This window comes from Marmota flaviventris, chromosome 11 (assembly GCF_047511675.1).
Source record: "Marmota flaviventris isolate mMarFla1 chromosome 11, mMarFla1.hap1, whole genome shotgun sequence".
Lineage (NCBI taxonomy): Eukaryota > Metazoa > Chordata > Mammalia > Rodentia > Sciuridae > Marmota > Marmota flaviventris.
The window spans coordinates 62,216,537-62,236,250 of record NC_092508.1 but is presented as its reverse complement, the minus strand read 5'-3'; the positions used below and the strand labels follow the sequence as shown (position 1 = coordinate 62,236,250).

Here is a 19,714-nt window from a genome sequence, read left to right as displayed (position 1 = left end):
AATTTTTAAATGTCTGGCTTATTAAAAGGCAGCTGAATTATTTTATCTGCTTTCACATTCAATTACAAAGCATGAAGCCTCTGGAAAACTCCACTGTACATTCACCACTCAATAAGAGTTAAAAAGGCAAAAGTCTTCTTCACTTTATTATCATGCAAATAGGGTGACCTTGTGGGCCTCTGAAAGGATGGTGGGGGCACCCACGCGACCTCAGATCGCTCTTTGTAAATCACTGATTGAAAGAAAACAAGAAAGTATTTACTGGGTGCCTGCTCTGTGCAGGCGTTGTTCAAAATGAACTAAATAGATCAGTGCATGGCCGTAGTTTGCACATGGTAGGACCGGCTGGAGTTGATATTTGAGCTGAGACTTCAGTGACAAAGAGCCGGCTACACAGAGATCTGGAGAAACAGTTTTCCAGACACTGAGAGAAGGCCCTCCAAAAACTGAGCCTGTCCGGCTCAGGTAGCCAGGAGAGGTCGGAGAGGTGGGCAGGGCGAGATGGGGCGGAGCCCAGGTAAGGAATTTGGAGTTTTAAGTAAATTTCTTAACGGTGTAGGGAAATAGCGGGAGTGGTGGGATGGCTAAAGGATGTTTGGAGGCCAGGAAGGTCGTCTAGAAGTCAAGCACCCTCCCCGCCTGCCTGCCTCAAAACGGCTTAGCGGGGTCAAAGCGTAGGAGAAAACGCGCGTGCTCACTCGCGGAAGCTTGGGTCTCGGCGCCCGCCGTAGACGTCGTGACAGACGCGGCCCGTTGCCTTGGAGCCCGCAAGGCGCTGCTAGGCCTCCACCGCAGTGGAGAGCGGGGACCGAAGGCCTCAGTCACCATGTCTGTGTTGGACGTACTTTGGGAAGACCGGGACGTCCGTTTCGACGTGTCCTCGCAGTGAGTCTCCGAGAGGCCCCAGGAATGCACTGCCTGTAGAGGGCGCCGCGGTGCGAATTCTGGACCCGCGAGCTGGACCTGCGCCTCTGCAGCTATCTGCGCGTGGCGAGGGTGGGGGGTTATCGCCTGCAGCGATAGACCTTCTGGTCACTGCGGCTCTCCTGGGTCCGGCTCTACCGTAGGGAAGCGGCCAGATTCTACAAGTTCGGTCCCGCGCCGTCTACGGTCGTGCCCTGGCCGCGGGACAGATCAGGAATGTGAACCCCATGTGGCAGTGATTTCAGTTTCGTGTGGTGGAAAGAACTTAGGCCAGGGATTCAGGAAACCAGGCTCTAAGACTAGATCTGTGATAATGACACACATTGTGGGCCTTTGGACAAACGACCTCAGCATTCTAACCTCAAGTCTATAAAATGAGGGGAGTAGGAGTGAGCATTTTTCAAAGTTCCTAACAATATAAACTTTATGTATGTAGTAAGAAGCTCATCTAGTTATTAATCTAAGTCACCAACCGGAAGATGGAATTCTGCTTTGGAATCTCTCAAACAGAACTCCTGTTTTTGGAAAATATCATGCTTTAAAGAGAGGATGGTTAGAAACCACCTTTCCAAAAGTCCCGGGAAGAAAATTCCCATTGGGATATTTAGTGTTGGAAATATTAAAGTAAGGTTCCTGGATTAATAGCATGGAGCTTCTGGCCACTTCCTATGGTTCCTTATCATGGATAGTACCTCCTTAGATGGGAAAATTAAATATTTATATATTTCTCAGGCTTTGTTGTGGCTGAATACAAAAACTAACATGCTATTAGATTCTTTATGGTGTTGGAGAAAAAGGAATTTGTAAAATTACAAGCCATAGTTACATATTACACACATTCTATGACTTTTTCTGTTATTCTTGGAGGACTCTTAATCCAAACAAGTCCATGTCATGAACATTTCAGTTTATTAGTGATTTACCAAATGCTTTTATATACTGGTTATTATGCTGATAGCTATAAATACAAAATAATAGGAAATAATACTCATGTACCCCTCCCATTTAGTGCAGGAGATACACATAGACAACTATAATACATGTGATAAGTACCATTCTTGAAAAAAATGAACAGAAGAGAACAGGAACAGAGCAAATCAATATGCCTAGGGAAGGCTTCAAAGAAGAAATAATTTGCATTGGACCTTGAAGGATAGCCAGAACCTTGTCAGTGTAGACAGAGTATTATAGAAAAAAAGGGCGGGTGGACTAGAAGCAGAGTCTTGGAGGTATATATAACCCTCTTTGACTAGAAGGCAGGTTGTGTGCAGAGACAGGTTAGCTGTACAAACAGAAATGTAGGTTAGCTTCAGCTGAAGATTTTGGACTTCATATCTCAGCAGCTGAATGACATGGAAGACTTTTAAGTAGAAAGTGATATGATCTTATCAGGATTCTGAATAACCAATTGAGTTATCTCTATGGCAAATTTATTAGAAGGCTTTAGGCAGTTCAGTAGTCTCTTAGTTCCTTGGGGGTGGGTTGATTGGTTGGTTGGTTGGTTGACAATCTAGAATTGCATCAGTCAGCAAACTATTCTTCATTCTCTGTTTCCTTTGTCTCATGTATTTAATTGCTTGACAAGTACTGAAGATGTTTTGCATATAGTTCTTGAAACATTCCTTCCATAATTGCCTCATGTCCTTTCCTCTACTTAGAAACCTCTATGGGTTTCTTTTCCACAGAACAAGCTCTATACCTATTAGGGGATTCAAGGTTCTTCATTATCTGGTTTCTTCTGAGTTATCCAAACTGTATTTCTCACACTACTTCTCTTCTTCCCCAGCCAGGCCTATCTTCTCATATGCCCCAATCTTTTCTGTTTCTGGTCTTTAATTATGGACTATCCTGTCTTTCCCTTCTTAGTCCTCCAAATCTTACTCCTTTCCTTCTAGTTCTAGCTTACTCTTAAGTGGCCTTGGTCACTCCAGGCATCACTGATCTCTAGCTTCTTGAAGACCTTATTTTCAAATGTATGAGCACTTGAGTACGATATCATCTATACTGTCAGCTGTTTCATATACACATGTCTTTTCTCCCCCTAAATAGATTTCAAGCAGATAGAGTTATAGTTATAACACTAAAATGTTTATATTTATTTTAGACAAATGAAAACCAGACCTGGGGAAGTCCTTATTGATTGCTTAGATTCAATTGAAGATACCAAAGGAAATAATGGAGATAGAGGTGAGTATATTTGCTAATGTATTTTATATTTCTGGTTTAATTTACAGGTGTTGATTCATATTAGCTGGAGAATCTATGAAAGAGCATCATATGTAAATGTAATTATGAAAATAGAAGAGTTAAGCGCACAGGATTTTTTTTTCAGACTTAAATAGAAGAAAGAGTAGCCAAGGGACACAGTTTTCCCACAACTTCAGTCCATCAGTAAGCCCTGGTTTTGATGTCACCTTTATCCTACGTAACTGTTAAATCTAGGAGCCCTATTTGTAAAAGTCATGGAATAGTTCTGACCCTTGGATCTGCCTGCTTAGATAAGGATATGGGGTAGTGAATGCAAGTAGGTCATAGCTGCGATATCTGAAGCCATGCTTCCTTTTAAGAAATCCAAGAGTAATGCACAGTACTTAAAATTGACACCTAGAGCGGGACACATGGAGAGAATTTCGTTTGCATTGTGAGCTCAAGTACTGTGTGACTTATCTTTTAATAAAGAGCAGCCATGTCTGGACTGTAGAGTGCTCCCAAACCAAATTTTACCAAGATTTGAACTTAAAGTCCAGGCTGCATACAACAGCTGTCCATGGAACCAGTAACCAGTGATCAAGTTGTCCTGAAAGCATCAGTACTATTTTTCAGTGAAAAAAAAAAAAAAAAGAAGAAAGAAAGAAGAAGCTTACTGCATCTTAAAAGTCTGGAGGAAAAGAAGCATAGGAGGGAGGGAAACAAACTTCTTCCTGGAAAGAAGAGAAATGAAAAGAGGAATACACCTGTTGAGATAATAGGATCAGCATATACTAGGGAAAGAACAATAACCCTTGTGGCAGAGCATGCTGATGGCTTTTTGGGTGGCCACTTCCTCTGGGAGACTTTCTTTCTTTTGACTTTCTTTCTTTCTTTTGGGGGAGGGCAGTATTAAGGTTGAACCCAGTGATACTCTACCACTCAGCTGCATTCCCATCTCATTTTTTATTGAAAAATGATCTTGCTAAATTGCACCTGGCTCTCTGAGCCTTTCTTTTGGTCTGCTGTAGGGTAGTATGAGAGCAGCAAGTTTTGCTAAGTCTTTCTCTGTGAGGGGAACCTTTCATCACCATATGCTACTGGCAGCCTATCAGGCTAGGGTCCATCCTTAAAGGAGTGCTTAGAACGTTTTTGAAATGTTTCCTTGTATAGTCAGACCCGGGTGAGGATAAAGTAGTAAGATCTAACCACAAGCAAAAAGTCTTGGCTTGTACCTTTGAGAGTAGAGTGACTGTACCTTAATGAAATCTGGATTAATTTATGAAGCCAAGAGAAATTTGGTCATTCTTGTACAGACTGGCAAGAACTCTTACTTGACAGTCCATCCTTCAATACCAAGATTATGATTAATAGAACATTTTTTGATTCATTAAGTACTTATTGAGTAAATAATCCTGTACTAGTATTTTGGAGGATGGGCAAAAAGCCTCCCTAGTTGGAACTCTCCATCACAGTGCCTGAAATCATACTCTTAATAAAAATAAATCTGTGTGTTTGCACAGACCTCAAAAACCTTTGTTTAAGTAAAAATTTACTGGAGTTTGTAGAGCTTCTGGTTGATAAGGAGGTAGAAAAGGGAAGGTGAATCCTTCTATCCAACCACCTACCTCCCCTTCTTTCACGCAGTTTGAAAATGACCAAGTTAAGACATCAAGTTCAGGAGCCCCAATTTTAAAACCGTAAGTACCCCAGAAGATTAGCACATTTAATCCATGTTCAACTGTAAATACACTGCCATGAAATTATCCAATTAGCTTTGTGCACTGAAGCTGTGTGAGAATAAAATGGGCAGGTCCTTGCTGTTTGTTCGAGACTATTTTAATTGTTCTCTCCTCTTGTCCTTTTGGGTCTGGGCTGGGAGCAGGTCTGCTGGTTTACCCATGGTTCCTAATAACCCTCTCATATTTTTGTGATCAGTCCTTTTGCAAATAAACCTCTGTTATTTTGTTAAGTGTGCCCTCTATTTTCTCCTGAAACCCTCATCATCTTTGATCTTGTGTGATCCCTACACTCCATCCCTGCTGGCTTACATATTATTTGTCAAACATAGTTTTCTCATCATCCAAATACTAACCAGGCCCAAATCAGATGAGATTGGGCACATTCGGGGTGGTATGGTCGTAGACTTATTTGTCAAACATAAGTCTATAATTTTCCACAATCTCCCTTGAGGAATGCCTTCCTTTTTAAATTTTTAGTACCTCCTTTTCAAACTGGGGATGTAGTTCAGTTGTAGATCAGTTGCCTTGCATGTGCAAGGCCCTGGGTTCAATTCACAGTACTGCCAAAATTTTTTTAAATTTTTCATAGAACTTCTTTTTCTACCCCATCCCATTCCAGTATTCATGCAGGTCTAATTTTTCTGATTGTAGCCATCCTAGGGATTTTCAGGAAGGAAAGAGTATGATCTGGCTATAGATTACTCATCAAAAGAATTCTGTGGGCTAGGGTTGTGGTTCAGTGGTAAAGCATTTGCCTATTTGCCTAGCATGTGTGAGCTACTAGGTTCAATCCCCAGCACCACATTAAAAAATAATAAGCAAATAAAATAAAGTTATTTAAAAAATTTATTAAAAGAATTCTGTGGTTATAATTTCATGGGTAAATGTTATGTTTAACAAAGTTAAATGGATTTTATTATTTCGGGAAATCTCAAAGCTATCCTAATATGCTAATTACATTGTAAATTTCTAAGACACATGGTTTACTATGCTCGGATTTATTTGACTTTTTTCCCTTGGGGCATCTATAGGAATTACTATTCTACAGGACATACTTTGATAAATTAAATATTTCTAACTTTATATTTCAATATAAAAATATCAGGCTGATGTTCACTTCAGCCTATTCATCTCACATACAAAAAATTAGGTATATAAATGTGGCTCATTAAACAAGAACTACTAAGAGAACACTCATTTGACAGGGATTAGTGTGTATATCAGAGTTCATTGAAAAGTGGTTTTTGTTTGTTTGTTTGTTTTGGTACCAGGGATTGAACCCAGGGACACTTAACCACCAAACCGCATCCCCAGCCCTTTTAATTTTTTGAGACAGAGTCACACATAGTTGCTTAGGGACTCGGAATATTGCTGAGGCTGGCCTTTAACTTGTGATCTTCCTGCCTCAGCCTATCAAGCCCCTAGGATTGTAGGTGTGTGCCAACAAGCCCGACTGAAAAGTGTTATTTCAGTGAATAGTTTTGCAGTTATACTATATCATAACCATTCTTAGTTGTACACATGTGAACTGCTGAGACCCCAGAAAACCTTCCAACAAGACAAAACAAGTCCACAATTCTCATTCAATGTGAATTAAGGTAGTAATAGTGAATACCTGTGTCCCTTCTACAACTCAGATTTTGTTTCTCTGAAATTCTGAATCATACATTGTATAACTTACATAGGATAGATGTGTATGAAAAACATACATAGGTGTTGCTGCTGATACCTCATTGTGTACTGCAAAAGTGTGTCCTACTTAAACTAATTAATTTTTGTTTGCTTGTTTATTTGTTTCCTTTTAGGAAGACTCTTAGTAACAAATTTAAGAATTATCTGGCACTCTTTGGCATTGCCCAGAGTCAATCTTTGTAAGTATCCTCGTAAGATAAAACTCTAAGGAGAAGAATTCCTTCTCATGGAACTTGAATGGTAGTAGCTTTTGATACCAAACACAGCTTTGCCATGAAATTTGTGGAAGTCTGGAATTACTAAAAACTTCAGAAGTCCTGGATTAACCACAGATTACATCAAAATACAAAAGAAACAATCCATTCTTATTTTTTAGCTTGTCCATTTTGTGTCTTAGACATGCATAAGATTAGGGATTTTATACTGATTTTTTTTTTCTTTCTTTTTTTCCTTTGACAACTTGGTATATAATCTGTGTCAAGAAATCCCAAAAAAGGGAGATGTAAGCTTTAATAAAAGTAGAGTCTTTCATTGTGTTAAATTTGTTTCACTTATTTTAAAAAACTATTTTAGACAATTCAGCTAGTCTTTTTCTTTTGGTTAGTGGTGTTAATATTTTCACTGAATAATGCTGTATAGGTTTTATTAAAGCAAATTTCCTTTTCCCCATATATTTGTTTATTCAAAGAGGCAGAACCAAATCTCTAGTTCTTTTATAATTTACTTTTAAATTTATAATTATTTCATAAAAATTTTTAAAGTTTTTATTTCTGTTTATGTTTGAGTTTTTAAAACTGTTTAAAGTTTTATATATATATGATATATACATATATATTTTAAAGTGTTTTTTTCTCAGTTTACTTTATCATACTCCTTAAATTCTTTGGTTTTAAATTTTAGCTATCGGTTACAACTGCATATTGAATATTACAACAAGGACTGCTAACTCTGTAAGTCTGAAAAATCATATTGAAATATATGTATAGTGAAAAAACATTAGAAATGTGAATTCAGTGTTCGTTTTCACTTAATGAGAAATTGTTCTTCAAATACAAACCTTTAAATAAATTTGTCTTTACAGAAATTACGAGGTCAAACCGAAGCTCTTTTTATACTAACAAAGTGTAACAGCACTCGCTTTGAATTTATATTCACAAATTTGGTTCCTGGAAGTCCTAGACTTTTTACTTCTGTGATTGCAGTACATAGGTATAGTATTTGTTTATGGATTTTTGGATATTTTAAGGTAATTTTATGACATAAAGTTTTAAAGGATAAAGTTTAGAAGTATGACACTCTCTTTCTCCAAACTTTATTGCAAATATCCTGAAGATACTTAGAAGAAAACATTCTTATCATTTAATAAGCACTCTCAGGAATTCATAAAAAAAACTTGTAAGGACTATTGAAGACTCATAAAAATTTGTAATGAAGATTCTATTAAATTAGCTGCCAAGGTAAATAAAGTGAAACAGAGATTTCATTCAATGTCAGTGAGTTGGATAATTCAATTAAAGAATTAAAAGATCATTTTTATACAGAAATATACATATTAGTATTTTGTTTTGTCATTTGTTGATTTCTTCTCTTTTCACTACTTTGATTTTTTTTTTTTAACCAGCTTTATATACCATGATTTTTGAGAAAAAGTTTGATTAAGATGACAGGATAAAATATTGTTTAATTTGTATTTATTTTATTATTAGTGATGCCAAAAATTTTCATATAAATCATATATTTCTGGCTATTTGTAGTTTTTGATTATAAATTTTATAATTATACCATTATCTGTCATATTTCTTAGTTTCTTTTCCCTCTTCATCCCTCTTCTTCTCTCCCCGCTCCTAGAATCCTCTTTGGAATTTGTATAGATTCATTCAGTTTTCTGTACAGAAGTAGATGCAAGCATAATGTTTTCAGGTCACAGTAAGAAAAGTTAACTGGACTTCTATTTATATTAAAAGATGATGATACCTTTGACTAAAATAGGGAAATTAAGAAAGGAATAGGTTAGTGAAATGAAATGTATAAACACTACATTAAAATGACAGAGTCACTTAAAAACAGTAATACTATAGTAACACAGCCACATCAATGTTTATAGCAGCACAATTCACAATAGCTAAATTGTGGAACCAACCTGGATGCCCTTCAGTAGATGAATGGATAAAGAAACTGTGGTATATATAAAATATATATATTGTATGGAATATTACTCAGCATTAAAATTTAATTTATCATAATAATTATTTGAATGATTTACTTAAGTACTAACAACTATACATTTTAGTAGATAGGTAAATGTAACTGATCAACTTCTACCATTGTATAATATTCATGTGTCATGAAATATATTTCTGTTGAATTTTTCCACCCATTTAAAAATGTTAAAATCACTCTGTATGGGCTATACAAAAAGAGATGGCAGGCCAGATTTAGCCCCAAGGCCATAGTTTACCTATGCCTGTTTTAGTTTATAACTTAGATATCACTTTTTGAAATCTTCCTTTTGTGTGTTCCTTATGCAAGCCTGTCCTTAACAATTACATTCCAAAATTGTTACTATTCTAAATTACATAGCTTGTCTATATCCTCCCCCATTAGATTGTGGGCTTTATAAAGGTAGTGATGGAATTATTCTATTCACAGTTAGTGAACACATTTTCAGTGTGGACTGGTCTTTTGTTTCTTCTTTTTTATAGAGCATATGAAACTTCTAAAATGTATCGTGATTTTAAATTGAGAAGTGCGCTAATTCAAAACAAACAACTAAGATTATTACCACAAGAACATGTATATGACAAAATCAATGGAGTATGGAACTTATCCAGTGATCAGGTATTATACAAAAAACTAATGAACCTTTTGAGACTTTGTTTTGTAATCTTTTTGTTGTTGTTGTTCATCATTGGGTTTGTGTATTCATTCCACTTTGTTAAAATTAGGCTGAGGTTGTGACTCAGTGGTAGAGCACTTGCCTAGCATGTGTGAGGCCCCGGGTTCGAGTCTCAGCACCACATATAAATAAAATAAAGGTCCATTTAAAACCAAAATAAATATATTTTTTTTAAAAAAAATAAAATTAGCATTATTGCTCTTGATTTATTAGTATTATAGCTTTTGATATGAAATGCTATTCTGGTTTTAATATTTTTATGGACTTGTGCTCTTTTCAGCAACTTTTGTTCTATGTAAAGTTGAGAGCTGGAATAGACCTTTGAGATCATGTTTAATATAGTCTCTCTTAACTCAGATGATAAACTGAGGCCCCAAAGAGTTAAGTGCCCTTGCAGGTGTAGCTCATCCAGAGCCATAGTTTTCCCCCTATATTATGCTACCCTCTATATTTTAATAACATAAGCTGATGGAGGAGAACCATGGTATGGACAGTCATAGAAGCCTTTTAATCTGGTATTTAGGGAACTAAGCATATACTCATTTGGTGAACCCTTTAACTCATCATTTTCATCTGCCCTTAAATGACCAGTTGGAACATGTAAGCAATTAATAATTGTGGAATACGTTACACATCAATTTATAGAGAAAATTTTATCTCAGAATAGTTTTTAGATTTCATGTATGTTACCACCTAGATTAGACTGATAACCACTGTGGTAAAGCTATAACATTTGAGTGAAGAGCTTCTTGCTAAGAATTAAATCATGCTCAAACTGTGATAAAGTTTCTATAGGACATAGACAGTTTCCGTTCTGAAAACTCTTTATCTTTTAGATAAGAGGTGAGCATACTTTTTCTTTGAAATGTCAGATAATATATTTTTTACACAGTTAAGGGTCTGGCTCAATGGTAGAGTGCTCTTCTAGCATGCATGAGGCCCAGAGTTCAGTCCTCAACACCACAAATAGGTAAGTACATATGTACATACTGATATTTTAGGCTTTTCAGGCCATACAGTGTTCGTTGCAATTGCTCAGTCTTGCCATTGTAATGTGAAACCAGCCATAGACAATATATAGAGAACACATGGCTGTGTTTCTTTTTTTTTTTTTGAAAAATTTTTTTTTAGTTGTGGATGGACACAATATCTTTATTTTTATTTATTTATTTATTTTTATGTGGTGCTGATGATCGAATTCAGGGCCTAACACGTGCAAGGCAAGTGCTCTACCACTGAGCTACGTACGACCCTAGCCCATGGCTATGTTTTAATGAGGGAAACAAATTTTTTATAATAGTTACATGTCATGAAGTATATTTCTGTTGAATTTTTCTACCCATTTAAAAATGTTAAAATCATTCTGTATGGGCTATACAAAAAGAGATGGCAGGCCAGATTTAGCCCCAAGGCCATAGTTTACCTATGCCTGTTTTAGTTTATAACTTAGATATTACTTTCTGAAATCTCCCTTTTGTGTGTTCCTTATGCAAGCCTGTCCTTAACAATTACATTCCAAAATTGTTACTGTTCTAAATTACATAGCTTGTCTATATCCTCCCCCATTAGATTGTGGGCTTTATAAAGGTAATTATTCTTTTCACAGTTAGTCTTACCACATAGCATTGCACCTGGCATTTTTAATTAATTAAAAAGATGTTCTCAGATTATAAAATGTATCATTTTTATTGAAAAATCAGGCAATTTTGGGGAGACTGAAGTAGGAGGATCAAAAGTTCAAGCCAACCTGGGCAATTTAGTGAGATCCTGTCTCAAAAGAAAAAAAGGGTTAGGGATGTGGCTTGGTAGTTAAGTGCTGCTGGGTTCAATCACTGATACAAAAAAAAAAAAAAAAGAAAAGAAAGGAAGAAATGCTTATTTTGTTCCAGGTACTGTGCTAATGGCTTTATTTACATGGATTATTTAATGAAATCCCCTTTTATGTTTGACAAAATGCACCAAGAAGAAATTTGCCCAGGTCAGACAACTGCAATGATTTAATGATTAATGATTCCAGAGTCCAGGCTCTCAGTCATATGATTATATTGCCATTCAGTATATGATGGAGTCATTGATACCATGGTGATTCTGGTATTAATCTGCTGCTGTGATAAGAATTATTTGGGCATTTAGAAAATAAAAATAGATATTTAGATAAATTATCATTGGTTTATCTCTAATTACTCTCTTTTACAGGGAAATCTAGGAACCTTTTTTATTACCAATGTGAGAATCGTGTGGCATGCAAATATGAATGATAGTTTTAATGTCAGTATACCATATCTGCAAATTGTAAGTACATGTTGTTTGGTGACATTATTCAAGTGTAGAATAAATAATTTCTGTTCAACAGTTAATAGTGACATTGAGATTAGATGCATTCTCTCTCTTTCCTTTTTTATGTGGCATATTTTTAGTGGAAGATGGACATAACTTTATTTATTTTATTTATTTATGTGGGGTTGAGGATTGAACTTAGTGCCTCACATGTGCTAACCAGGCATTCCACCACTGAACCACAACCTCAGCCCTCCAAACATTATTACAGCCAGAGAATTCATCAATTCTGTGAATGAACTGCTTAATTCTGATATAGAATGTAATGCATGCTGGATTCATACTCCAGGTTTAATGAAGAAGTCAAGATGATTTTTAGTGGTAATACTTTTAGCTTAAGTTCAATTAAAGCTATTAAACTTCAGAAAAAGAATTGACTATATCTGATATCAATTGTGAGTAGGTAGGTAGTTACTTTACTGCTGTGATATATATGTGATTCAGTGAAAGAAATAATAAATTCAATATACTTTTATATAAAAGTTCATTTTATATAAACAAACTATTAAATTCTAATCCGAATTAAATGGAACATAAAAATAGTAAATGAAAATCCTGTGCAGTTATCATATGATAATCACCCTTGTTGTAGGATACAAATAGTTTTAAGACTAAGAAGTTTGGGCTGGAGTTGTGGCTCGGTGGTAGAGCATTTGCTTAACATGTGTGAGGCACTGGGTTTGATCCTCAGCACCATATAAGAAGATAAATAAATTAAAAATAAAGGTATTATGTCCATCTACAACAAAAAAAATTATTTTAAAAAGACTAAGAAGTTTTGGGGCTGGGGTTGTGGCTCAGCGGTAGAATGCTCACTTAGCATGTGTAAGGCCCTGGTTCGATCCTTAGCACCACATAAAAATAAATAAAGTGTTTTTAAAAAAGACTAAGAAGTTTTATTAATATTCATTGAGTAGATATAGTATATGTAATATCTAGAAAACATCCTTTTTCGAAAAGAGAATTCTTGGCCTATGAGAAGGATATTTCTTTGCAAATATTCCCAAGCCTGTTTTGCTACATCTTGATTTCTGAGCAACTTTAAAATATCTGATCATTCATTCATTTGCCAAATATTAAGCATCTACTATGTACTAGAGATAGTCATGAAAAATCATAAACCAACACATAGTTCCTGCCATCAAGGAGTTCTCAGTCTGGTGGAGGAAAGCAAAACATAACATTTGATAGGAAGAAAATGATTTCTGGCCATCTAAAGAAATATGAGAATTTGTAATCAGGGTGGGAAGGTATGACAGTTTATATAGATATTTGATAAACCAGTGTTTTATACTGTTCATTGCTGTTTTATATTGCATTTGTATGTTCTATAGTTTGCCTAACCTAGCCTCTGTTATGCTGAATATTTACTGAGTAGTAAACAACCTTGTGCATTCCGTTCTTCAAATAGGATATTTTTTGTTATTTAAGAATAGAGTTGCCAAATACAGCCTCTGGAATGAATTCAACTGGCCCAAACAACTTGCAATATGATATCATCACACTTTGTCACTGTAGCAGTCATATTCTAACTTCAGCTCTTTATATATAAACTTCTTGCCACTTCTATCAGCCCGTGTCACCTAGATTACAGCCAGGGTGCCTGTGTTCTATGGTTCTGAACTGGAACTATGTAATGATGATATATATAAAGTAGGTGGATGAAAAGACTGGTTTTCATAAGAATTTACCGTTAAAACCTTTCTCCTCTCTTCTTTCTTTTTCTCAATCTTTCTCTCAACTTACAGTGCCTGTCTGTCTGAAAGTGTGATATGCCATTACCTGCCACATATGACTAATCATGGGCCTTTGGGCTGTCATAATATTAGGTTCTCTCCACGGTTCTCCCTTTCTTCATCAGCTAGTACATCTTATATCTCTTTCTGTAGGCCCTATCATTATGCTTCTACTCCTCTTCCTTCCTCTCAAGATTAGTATCTTCCTTCTGATCAGTCTTAATCCTCATGTCACATTTGTCAATTGCACTTTATCTATCCCAGCCTTTCTTGATGGCCAGTGATGAGTACCCATAAACTTATTTTTTTTAATTAGTGGATATGGACATTTTTAGAATTTAGTCACCTGGAACATGAGAAACAGTAGGCACATATGACTTTTAAACTAATCCAGCCTTAGGAAACCACAAAAGACACTGGATCATCATAACCGAAAGATCGTTGGACTTTTGTGTAAAATATTGAGAAAAGTTGCTGATTCCATTGAATTGAAGGATATTTGAGTCAGACAATTGGGTACATATTTTAGAGATATCATCTTTGTATTTTCTTACAAGTTTTCCACCTTATATGTGGGTCTTGTTCATTTATGAGCTCTCTGGGGGTTTCATAAAGGAAGGTAAGATATTCTGTTCTTGAGATTATGAAATAAAGACATGCATTTTTTTTCTTCTTCATTTTATATCCAGCGTTCGATAAAGATTAGAGATTCAAAATTTGGTTTAGCTCTTGTCATAGAAAGCTCTCAACAGGTAAGATGTTTTACATTTTTATTAATCTTTTGTAGGCTTTTAAAACTATGTGATGCTGTAGGTTTTTAATTTTATGTATATAGTAAGCAGTTTACATCCAAGAAGAATATTACTTATAATATGAAGGTATATCAAGTGTTTAAAGTGTTATAGTAAATTGTCTCCATAGAAGAATCCTATGTTTTTTAGTTGGGACAGATAATCATCATCATTATGATCATCATTTTTATTTTTATTTGCTTGCAGTACTGGGGATTGAACTCAGGGTCTCACACACTTTAGGCAAACACTCTACCACTGAGCTACATCCCTACTTCTTTTTATTTTATTTTGAAGACAAGGCCTCTCACAGTTGCTGAGGCTAGCCTGGAACTTCTAATCCTCCCAAATAGCTGATATTTTAGGACTGTGCCACTACATCCCACTCACTTTTATTATTAATGATAGAATCAAGTCACTGTGCTAAATGCTTTTCATACATTCACCCAATCTAACAACTCTATGGTACACTTACTATTTTTCACCACTTGACAGTGAAGGAAACAGGCCTAGAGAAGTTACGAACCTTACTCATGACCTCAGGTCTGATTCACAACAAAACTTTCTTTACATAGATATATATAGAAACATATATATCCATTCTGTTTGAGAATTTATATTCTCACATATGCCATGTTTTTGCAGGAATTTTTCTTGGGGGGAGGGTACTTGGAATGGAGCCCAAGGGCATTATGCCACTGAGCTCCATCTAACCCTTTTTATTTTTTATTTAAAAGACAGATTCTTGCTAAATTGCTAACACTTGCAGTTCTTATGCCTCAGCCTCCCATATTGCTGGGATGACAAGCGTGCACTACCATGTCCAGATGCAGAAATATATTTAAATAAAACATTTAAAATGCATTTTTTTTAAAAAGTGAGTGATAAGGGCTGAGTTTATAGCTCAGTGGTAGCATACTTACATAGCATGCACAAGGCCCTGGGTTCAGTTCCCATTTCTGGGGGAAAGAAATTGAGTTATAAAATCACTTCTAAATTAAAATACCAATGTCTACTCACTCCTTTACCGTGACCTATATCTCTGTTTACTGAGTGCTTACTATGTCCCAGGAACTGTATCAAGTGTCATATATATCTTATGTAAATAAAACAACTTGATCAAGCATTTTGTGTTAGAAAATTAAGGCTTAGAAAGGTTACGGAAAGTAAGTTTCCAGGCATCATACAGCTTGTAAATTAATCGTAGAATCAGAATTTGACACTAAAAAGTGTATGCTCTCAACCCAAAGCAAATGCTCTTACCAGTTATAGTATGCTACTTTCTAACATTTCTCTCTAACAACCTATCCTAGTCAAGTTTCTTTCCTAATTTTTTAAGGAGATAGCCTAAGGCCACTTCTTTTCTTCTTTTAATATATATTCCTTTTCAAGGCCTAGCTCTAGAAAAACTTAAGTTTCCTTGGCCTTCACAATCTATAGGTTTTTTTTTTTTAATATTTGAAGATCAGCTTATATTTACAAATGAAATCATGTGATATCTGGACATGCTTCAGAGTAATCCTGAGTGGTTAGGTGGATGGGAGATCAGGTGAGGGAGTAGTTAGAAAGTCAGCCACATGTTGCTACAGTTTGAAGTTCCATGATGATTGTGAGGGGGCTCATTGTACTCTCCTATTTTTATATGTATCTGAAATATTTCATAGTAAGGCGTTTAATTTTTAAAAAATCAAACTTATCGCTGGATGTGATGACGAATGCCTATAATCCCAGCAACTTGGGAGGCTGAGGCAAGAGGATCACAAGTCTGAGGCCAGCCTCAGGTACTTAGGGAGCCTCTAAGCAACTTATTGAGACCCTGTGTCAAAAAATAAAAAGAGCTAGAGATGTGGCTGAGTGGTAAAGTGCCCCTGGGTTCAATTCCCTAGTACCAAAAAAATCAAGCTTACATGTTGTACTCTACAACATGTAGATGATTACAGCTAAAGTTTTATCATATACTACAAATGTCATTTCTTGGGCTTGTTTTATTTTGTTTTTCATTATTTTTTCTTGTAGAGTGGAGGATATGTTCTTGGCTTTAAAATAGATCCTGTGGAAAAACTACAGGAATCAGTTAAAGAAATCAATTCACTTCACAAAGTCTATTCTGCCAGTCCTATATTTGGAGTGGATTATGAAATGGAAGAAAAGGTAATTTGTTCAATATGTGAAATACAGAGTTTGCTGAATTGCCTTCCAACTTCCTGTAAAATTCAGGTATAAAAACATTCTGTACGGTTTAACTTTAAACTGTTTTAAATGATGAATATACAAACTCTGCTCAAGTAGGAATGGCCCCGGGACCACCTATAATTGGTGACCATTACCTGTTTTCTAGCAGGCTGCCTCTTCATCATTCTCCCATACCTGTCTTTTAGGTGATCAGCCTATCCAGAAAAACCTCTCTGTTCAGGGCTCCTCTGATGGGGACAGACGAGTCTCGCACTCTGTCAGCTTTATTTTCATTCAACAGAAGCCCCCCATTAGCATGGGCAAGCTTTCTATGCCTTATGGATACCATTATATTCTCCCTTGCCCTATAGTACAGCACCTGCCAGAGTGTGCTTTGTGAACATGGCCTGTATTCATCCCTATTAATCAGAGCTTCTGCCATACTAGCTTTAGTTTTTTATTTATTTATTTTGTTGTTGTTTTTGAGATGGTGTCTGTGTTCCCCAGGCTGGTCTTGAATGCCTGGGCCTGAGCGATCAATCCACCGCCTCAGCTTTCCACCATGCCCAGCTAGTTTTGAAATATTTTGAATATTATGCCTATACATCTGCTCTTTCCCTTTCTCATGATTTCTTATTGCTGTCTGAGTTCCTGCTCTCTAGGTATTTCAACTCTCTTGGTGTGACTTACCTCTTCAGCTGGGATCCTGGCCATCCAGTCTGTCACTGGTGTCTTCATTGTATACTCTGTCACTGATACTCTTACCAGAGGCTCTGCCTCTGGTGCCCTTGCTATCTGCTGTACCGTTGGGATCCTCACTGTCCATTCCATCAGAGGTGCCCTCACAATCTGCTCTATTGTCACTGCCCTTTCTGTCTTCCCTGTCATGATCCCATCACTGACCACTCTATCACAGGTTCCTTTGCTCTCTGTTCCTTTGCTGGGGCCTTCGCTGTACTCTCTAGTGCTGGTGGCCTTTCCATCCACTCTTTAATCAGTGCCCATGGTGATATTCAACCTGTGGAGCCATATCAGTGGTAAAGCACCCTTGGATTCAATCCCCAATACCAAAAAAAAAAAAAAAAGAAGAAGAAGAAGAGAAAAGAAAAAGTGAGAGTTTTTTTTCTTTTTTTTTTTTCCTGTTCCTTCTTTCTTTCCTTCCGCCCCCCTCCCCCATCTACACTTACCATCCCACAAAGCCCTGTGATTGAACACAGGGCTCTGTGCATTGGTAGGCAAGCACTTCACCACTGAGCTATGTCCCTGGCCCTGAGAGTTTTCCCTTTAAGAATCCCCCCTAAGGACTGGGGCCTTAGCTCAGTGGCAGAGCGCTTGCCTAGCATGCCTAGCATGCTTGAGGCACTGGGTTTGATCCGCAGAACCACGTAAAAATAAACAAATAAAATCCATCTACCACTATTAAAAAAAAAAGGAATTCCCCCTAAGCATACAAATTTGTGTAAATCCCACTCTGGAACTTTTTGATGATGTTGACTAAATATTTAAAAGCTTAGGTTTAACTATTTTATTACTTAAGTTAGTATTAACAACAGAAGAATGTAAGACTCAATCAGTTATAATTGTTATCTTTTTACAAGCATTTATGGCTCTCAAAGTACATTTTTCTAAAATGATTTAATTAATATTGTTTCTGATGCATTTGACAATTGTTGATTTTTTTTTTTTTTTTTTTTTTTTTTTTTAGCCACAGCCCCTTGAAGCTCTGACAGTTGAACAAATTCAAGATGATGTAGAAATAGATGCTGATGATCACACGGATGCTTTTGTGGTGAGCGTCTGAAAGGAGAACTATTAAATTTCTTATGATTTGTATCTTAGTCATATTTAATTAAATAATGTTGTGTGTAAAACACTGTAGAACTCGAGCCTTTTGACATGAGTTTGAGGATAACTTTTTTTAGGTGAGGGAATTTCTTTTTGTTACAGTACTTTTAAATTACCAAAGCAGGAAATAGTTTTGAGAATAGTATTCAGAGGATTTTAGACATGTGAAAAGCTTCTTCGTACTTTAGTATAAAAGAATGTTAAATATTATAGTTAATTAAATTAATTTAAAATCTATGCTGTTCATAGTTAATTTTTATGAGATGCTTCCCTTAATTTATATTAATTTTAGGAAAGCATATGTATTTGAAGAATAAGCTTTCCTATTCTGAATTGGTATTAGTTAACTAATAGACAATATAATAATAACGCTTTCTCCATACTGTGGTCTATGAGTCTGACCAGAATACCTCTCTGGTAACAAATATTTTCACATGCATTTGCTGACACATTGAAGTATTGATTGCTTTGTTTTGTTTTGCCACCATCTTCTACCAAAAGTAAAGAAGAAATGTTATAGCTCTTATGTTATTCTTTTTATCTCCCTTCTACTTGGCAATGCTAATTATACATTAATTACAAAGCACATTTGTTTATAAAACTTAAAGCATAACTCTTATAGACATTAATATTGATTGACAGGAGAAATAAATTTTGAGGCCAGGATTATAGAGAAGAGAAAATCATTATTATACAATAACAATGTATGTAATACATTTAGTTACAAAATCATTCTGCAAACTAATTGCCTATTCCTTAGCCCACTGATCTATTTTATGTCATATTGACATGTAATTTTCTTTATCTTTTAGGCTTATTTTGCTGATGGCAATAAGGTAAGAAAATTTTAGCTATAGTATATTTTTTGAAGTTTCTATATTCCAACATTTAGCATTCACAAACTTATGTGAAACCTATTTTTTGTTTTTTTCCTCTTCCTTGCCCACCTTCTCTATTCCCCATCTTATCCTCTTACCTCCCAAAAAGCAACAGGATCGTGAACCTGTATTTTCAGAAGAACTGGGGCTTGCAATAGAGAAATTGAAGGATGGATTCACACTACAGGGACTTTGGGAAGTAATGAGTTGATCTTGAGTTGAGCTGGATTTCTATTTAAAGATATCTCAAGATTACAGACACTAGTCGCCTACTATAAGGCATGGAATAGTTTTTATATTTACAGCTTTTATATTTAAAGCTTTTAAGAGAGTTTTTTAATGATTAAGAAAAAATATTTTTAGAAAACTCTGTTTTCTAAAAATTATATCTAAAATTGTAATTGAAATGTATCTAGCTTGTAAAATGTTTATTTTGTATCTAATACTTGTATAAGTTTCCAGATTTTAAATAACTGTATTATGTTGGGTTTAATAAAGAATTTATGCAGCACCA

At 35.7% G+C, this 19,714-nt stretch overlaps 1 protein-coding gene across 2 annotated transcripts; it reads left to right on the top strand.

The window, feature by feature from the left end:
• Positions 1 to 754: 754 nt before the first annotated feature.
• Bbs5 (Bardet-Biedl syndrome 5) lies at positions 755 to 19,714 on the top strand. Of its 2 annotated transcripts, none has more exons than XM_027946115.3 (12): positions 755 to 885; positions 3,029 to 3,111; positions 6,659 to 6,724; positions 7,446 to 7,495; positions 7,627 to 7,754; positions 9,248 to 9,383; positions 11,638 to 11,733; positions 14,204 to 14,266; positions 16,322 to 16,456; positions 18,183 to 18,266; positions 19,135 to 19,158; positions 19,310 to 19,714. In XM_027946115.3, the coding sequence occupies exons 1-12, from the start codon at positions 827 to 829 to the stop codon at positions 19,409 to 19,411; spliced, it is 1,026 nt and encodes a 341-aa protein (XP_027801916.2). In that variant the 5' UTR covers positions 755 to 826; the 3' UTR covers positions 19,412 to 19,714. The 2 variants fall into 2 exon arrangements, with proteins under 2 accessions (XP_027801916.2, XP_071475215.1); XM_071619114.1 differs by having other exon boundaries at positions 16,322 to 16,522.

Bases quoted from the DNA above. Each gene is read 5' to 3' on its own strand.
- Bbs5 (XM_071619114.1), top strand. From the start codon at position 827: ATGTCTGTGTTGGACGTACTTTGGGAAGACCGGGACGTCCGTTTCGAC. The intron at 9,384-11,637 runs GTATTATACAAA...TCTCTTTTACAG, and splicing joins GGAACTTATCCAGTGATCAG to GGAAATCTAGGAACCTTTTT. The intron at 19,159-19,309 runs GTAAGAAAATTT...CCTCCCAAAAAG, and splicing joins ATTTTGCTGATGGCAATAAG to CAACAGGATCGTGAACCTGT.